Genomic DNA, 5621 nt, shown 5'->3' on the forward strand with positions numbered 1-5621 from the left:
GCTCGCCGTGGTCCCGGACCAGCACCAGCAGGCGCTGGCGCGGCGCGTCCGCCTCGTCCAGGGCGCGCGTCGTGCTCACCTCGCCCGTGTACAGGCCCACGCGGAACGGGCTGCGCGCGCCGCCCGCCGCCGGCTGCAGCTCGTATGACAGCCATGCGTTGTAGCCCGAGTCGGCGTCCATGGCGCGCACCTTGGCCACCACGTGGCCGGCGCCCGTGGCCCGCGGCAGCAGCGCGGGCGCGTTGTCGTTCTCGTCCAGCACGAACACCTGCAGTGTTGCGTTGCCGCCCAGCGCGGGCACGCCCGCGTCGCGCGCGCTCACCTGGAAGCACAGCAGCTCCAGCTCCTCATGGTCCAGCGGCTGCAGCGCGTACACCTTGCCGCTCTCCGCGTGCACAGACACGTAGCTCGACAGCGCGCGCTCGCCCACGCGCCGCTCCACCAGCGAGTAGGACACCCGCGCGTTCTCCTGTGCGTCCGCGTCGCGCGCCGACACCGTGAAGATGTGGCTGCCCGGAGCGTTGTTCTCCTTCACGAACACCGTGTACTCGGCCTGCGTGAACGCGGGCGCGTTGTCGTTCACGTCCGCCACCTCCACGGACACGCGCGCTGTGGCCGACAGCGGGGGCGAGCCCCCGTCGCGCGCCATCACCTCCAGCTCATAGGCCGCCACGCTCTCGCGGTCCAAAGCGCTGTCCAGCACCAGGGAGTAATAGTTCTTGAAGGTGGACACCAGCTTGAAGGGCGCAGTGGGCGTCAGGGAGCAGGTCACCTGTCCGTTGGCCCCAGAGTCGCGGTCGGACACGCTGAGCAGGGCGATGATGGTGCCCACTGGAGCATCTTCTCTGATTGGGAGTGAAAAAGATTTGAATTCTAAATCGGGAACATTATCGTTTGTGTCTTCAACTTCTACTATCACTGTACAATGTCCTGAAAGTGGGAGTTGTCCTTTATCAATGCCCTCTACAAGAATTTCATAGGTTTTGCTTTCTTCAAAATCTATATGCCCCTTTACTATAATTTCTCCATTAATTGGATCTATATGGAACTTGGATTTCACTATGGGGGCAATATCAGTTGAGAATGAATAAAAAATGTCCCCATTGAAGCCTTCATCCAGGTCAGAAGCGTTTAGTTTAATTACCAACGTTCCATTGGTTGTATTTTCTGGTAATTTCACCGTGTAGAGTGTTCTGTCGAAAGCGGGGGCGTTGTCATTGGCATCAAGCACTGTGATGAGGATCTGAACGGTTCCAGTCAGCTCAGGCTTACCCCCATCAGTGGCCGTGAGCACTAAAACGATCTCTGGAACGTCTTCCCTGTCTAGATGTTTTCTTAACACAAGTCTAAGACGGTTTCCCCGCATGTCATCGGTTGGTTTTTCTAGAGCAAAATATTCATTGTGGCCAAGCCTGTAAGTCAGCACCGCGTTGACCCCAATGTCTGCATCTGAGGCACCCTCTAGTGGAAACCGAGAGTCAAGCAGCCTGGATTCCGCGATAAACAGATTCTTTTGTGTTTCTGGGAACACGGGCGGGTGGTCGTTAATGTCCTTCACCTCCACCTCCACGTGGAAAACCTGCAGCGGCTGCTCCACGATCACCTCCAGGTGGATGCCGCACGCCGCGCTCCGCCCGCACAGCTCTTCGCGGTCGATCCGAGAATTCACAAACAAAATGCCATTCTGCAGATTCACCTCCAGAAGGTCCCCGCGGTCTTTGGACGCCACGCGGAACAGGCGCGGCACCAGCTCCGCCAGCTCCAGTCCCAGGTCCTGCGCGATGCGGCCCACGAAGGTGCCGTGCTTGGCCTCCTCTGGGACCGAGTAGTGGAGCTGCCCGCTGCCCGCCTCCCAGGCGGCGAGCAGCAGAAGGGAAAACAGCAGGCGCGGGGATCTGAGGCTTCTTCTCCAGGAACACTGCATCATAAGCATTCAATGTTTTGTTGTTTCTGAGGGTCCTTTCTCAAAATCAAGAGGAATCTTCTGACTGCTCAATCCAGCGCTGCTACATCCTCCATATTTCCAGTATGCAGGTGGCGTAAGCAGCTCCCTTCCAGTGGTGTGAGAAGGGTGTTTCTTTTCTTCTCTTAGATCCATTTTTTGGAGGAGAGCGACCTCTTGTGGTTTCGAACAGTATCCATTCTCAAAATCCTCGCTGAACTGTAAGTTTTGTTTTACACTCAGCTTGTCAGCATGACTTTTTTTTTTAATCATTTTATTGGGGGCGTACAATTCTTATCACAATCCATACAAACATCCATTGTGTCAAGCACATTTGTACATTTGTTGCCATCATCATTCTCTGAACATTTGCTTTCTACTTGAGCCCTCGGTATCAGCTCCTCATTTCCCCCCTCCCTCCCCACTCCTCCCTCCCTCGTGAACCTTTCATAATTCATAAATTATTATTCTTTTGAATAGCACTATGTTTCCTACTGTGTCGGGGCACGTTTTGTGCCACTTATCACGTGAGTTTCAGTTTGATAAGGACAACTCTTGCTACAATGGGAAAACATAGCAGTTATATGTATTTACAGAGATTCAACTGAAGTATTGATTCAGTAAGTTCATGACCAATAGATTCTTTGTGTTCTGAATAATGAGAGGAACTTGTCATTGATGATTATACTCTCTTTATACTTGGATTTTGTATTCCTGTTATTGAAGACTTGAGGTAGCTGAGCTTCAGAGAACCACTGACCCCAAATAAATCATTGAAATGGAGATATTTGAGAAATGAATCAAACATCATCAGACTTTGAACAGGTTTCTTAAACCATCTAAGGGTACAAGAAGCTTTAACAAGGAAGCAGAAACTTGTAGATAGTGTGGTACAGTATTTCAAATATGTTTGTTCGCTGGTAACATTCACTCTATGAGAAATGTTGGCATTTACAATTTGTCTCTGAAATGTATTATGATTTGTAAATAGCTGAATGAATATTCTCCAGTCTTTAGTATGACCAAATGTATATTTTCTTTCAGTATTCAGATATTTTATTCAAACAATAAAATATCTTTTTCAAAAGACTCTTTCCCCTAAGCAAATATAACCATGTCATATTTTGTCTAACAAATACTCATCATTTTCAAACTCCTCACAAACAATTGCCCCATTTTATAACTATTTAAAACTTTCTTAGCCCATAAAGACTTTCATAATCAAACCTAATGAGCAAGCATCATTATCTCCTTTTATAGCGATTCAAACCCAGGTTAAAGAACTTGGGCTATTTCTTACATTTATTTCTTTTATATACATTTGAATATATATGACCTAGCCTCCTTTTTTGTAATGTGAATTTCAAGAGTCAAGAGTTGGCCTAGAGGTACTTTGTTACTATTATATGCTGAATATTTATCCTTAGAAATTGTTCAGATCCTCTACAACTCTCCAATAGGATTAGTTAATTTACAGTAATAAATCCTGGTGATCGTTAGGGTTAATGATTCATTTGAGAAAAAATTCCAAAAGGAGTTAAGTTTAATGCTTTATAAAAATGAATATTCTATATATGCTTTCAGAAACATGTTTAGCAGCGTCTATAATTTTTTTCAAGATTCAAAAACATCCTCTTTAGACATTTCCTTAATTAGTGTATATTTCAACTTTCAAGTTAAAGACCTGGTTTTAACTTCATTTTCCTTCTAGCTTAAGGAAGTTAAGACCTTTGAGACACCCTGGTTTAATAGGCAAGACTTCCCAATAAATAGAGCACATTGTGCTTTCCTTTATAAACAAACTTAATGTAGAAGATGAACTGGTGACCACCTTTACACTTGCTCTATCGCTAATGGTCATATGCTTCATTCATGTATGTTTGTCTACACAAAATGTCAATATAGTGAAAATATCTTTAGACTCACTTCAGACATACACCCAAATCTGAATCAAAACAAATTAAGAGACTGCCACGTTTTTGAAACTCAAACAGTACAAAATTATGATAGGTATCAAAGAAACTGGAAGAAAGTGAAAAGTACTCCCTATCCATTCACTTTATTTGGAAAAATAATAAAATGCATAAATGAAGGATGCAATGGAATAGAAAAGGATATTTATTTGGTACCTAATCCATGTTTAAGGAGTCCTTTGGGTTCAGTAGTTAAGCCACCTGCTGTGATCCAACTGGTTGGCAATTTGAGCTCACCCAGTGACTTTGTGAGATTAAAAGTTCTGGCAAGCTGCTTCTGTAAGCATTTCAGGCAGGAAAGCCCTAAGGTAGTTCCACTCTGTCACATAGAGTGACTACGAGTGGGAATGAACTCAAGGGCACCAAACAACAAGCAGTATTCATGTGGCACTGCAGCAAAATTTTCTAATGAGACGAAACTCAGTCTTAGTAGCCAAAGGTCTTCTTAGGCAAGAATTCCAAGAAGAGAGTTGGATTTGAGAGCAAAGTCCTACTAGATAGAATCATATTCATAGGAATGTCACTAGTGATTTTACTAATTCGTTGAACTTATTTGACAGAAGTAACCATAATATTGTGTGTAATGACATTAATATTAATAAGTTGTATGTAACGTTTTAGAATTACCATATATTATTACTCTCAAAATTGTTCAGAATAAAATGATGTTCAACATAATTTTAAAATAATCTTTGTTAATGAGAAGAATATTTCTAAATGATTATTTAGTTACAGGAGAATTACATTTTTAATTACTACTGATGTTTTCAGACCTTAGCAATAAAGATCCAATTATAAAACAATGAATTTAATATTCTTACTTTAAAAGAACAACTGCAATTGTGAGAGACAACAAATAGTATTGTCAGAGGAGTGCACAGGCTTAAAACAAATCAGAGTTCAGTGGAAAGAAGAGGTTGATACTGCAAACACGTAAATAAGAAAGTGAAAAAGCTTCATAAAGACAACAGGTTTCACAAACTACTATGTATAAAGGAGTAAGAGAAGAACAAAAGGGAATATGGAGCATTTGGGATTAATTGATCCCGGGTTACTGACATTTGGACTAACAGTTTATAGAAAGTGCAAAAAGAGGAGCAGGGAGGAAAGGGATTGCAGCATTGTGGGGTGATTAGCATTTGGAGATGAATTTGCTAAACAACAAACTTCATGCAAGAAAAAAATGTAAATGTGTACACACAATTTTAATAATTACCCAATTCTGCAACACCAGATCGCATTACTTATTTGGTTCAAAAGTATTCTCTCTCCCTCACTGCCATCTAGGAGTTGCCTGTTCATAGGGATCCCACTGTACAAAGTAGAATTACCCCTGTGGGGTACAGAGACTGCAATTCTTTACAGAAAGAGGAAGTCTCTGACCTTTCAGTTTAGCAGCGTAGTGAGCCCTGCATCACCGTGAGTAGTATTAGTCAAAAGTATTATAAAGTTAATTTAATCAGAATAAAACAGTACTTAAAGACCGCTCATTACTGTGGATGTCAAACTAGAATAATTACGATTACATTTTCTAAATTGACATGAAGATGTTTGAGGTTTAAAAATATCTGGAAATGATACTTACTTTGGAAGAAAGATCAGTGTCCACATGCAGCTGTTCATCTCTACCCCCACTAGCTGGGCAGGGCGGGAGGCTGGGGCTGAAGGCCATGAGGTCGGTCTTGGGCGGCCCCTCCCCAGAGCAC

At 43.6% G+C, this 5621-nt stretch overlaps 1 protein-coding gene across 1 annotated transcript in view; it reads right to left on the reverse strand.

Annotated features, from left to right (window-relative positions):
• Positions 1-5621, reverse strand: part of LOC101650378 (protocadherin alpha-4-like) — a 24086-nt gene that overhangs the window by 16150 nt on the left and 2315 nt on the right. Inside the window, exon 2 of the mRNA XM_045284740.1 lies at positions 7-1696. Coding sequence (XP_045140675.1) covers positions 7-1696 — 1690 coding nt within the window. The remainder of the gene's footprint in view (positions 1-6; positions 1697-5621) is intronic.

Source organism: Echinops telfairi, unplaced genomic scaffold, assembly GCF_000313985.2.
Source record: "Echinops telfairi isolate 266 unplaced genomic scaffold, ASM31398v2 ScPeMD7_7469;HRSCAF=8507_0, whole genome shotgun sequence".
Taxonomy (NCBI): domain Eukaryota; kingdom Metazoa; phylum Chordata; class Mammalia; order Afrosoricida; family Tenrecidae; genus Echinops; species Echinops telfairi.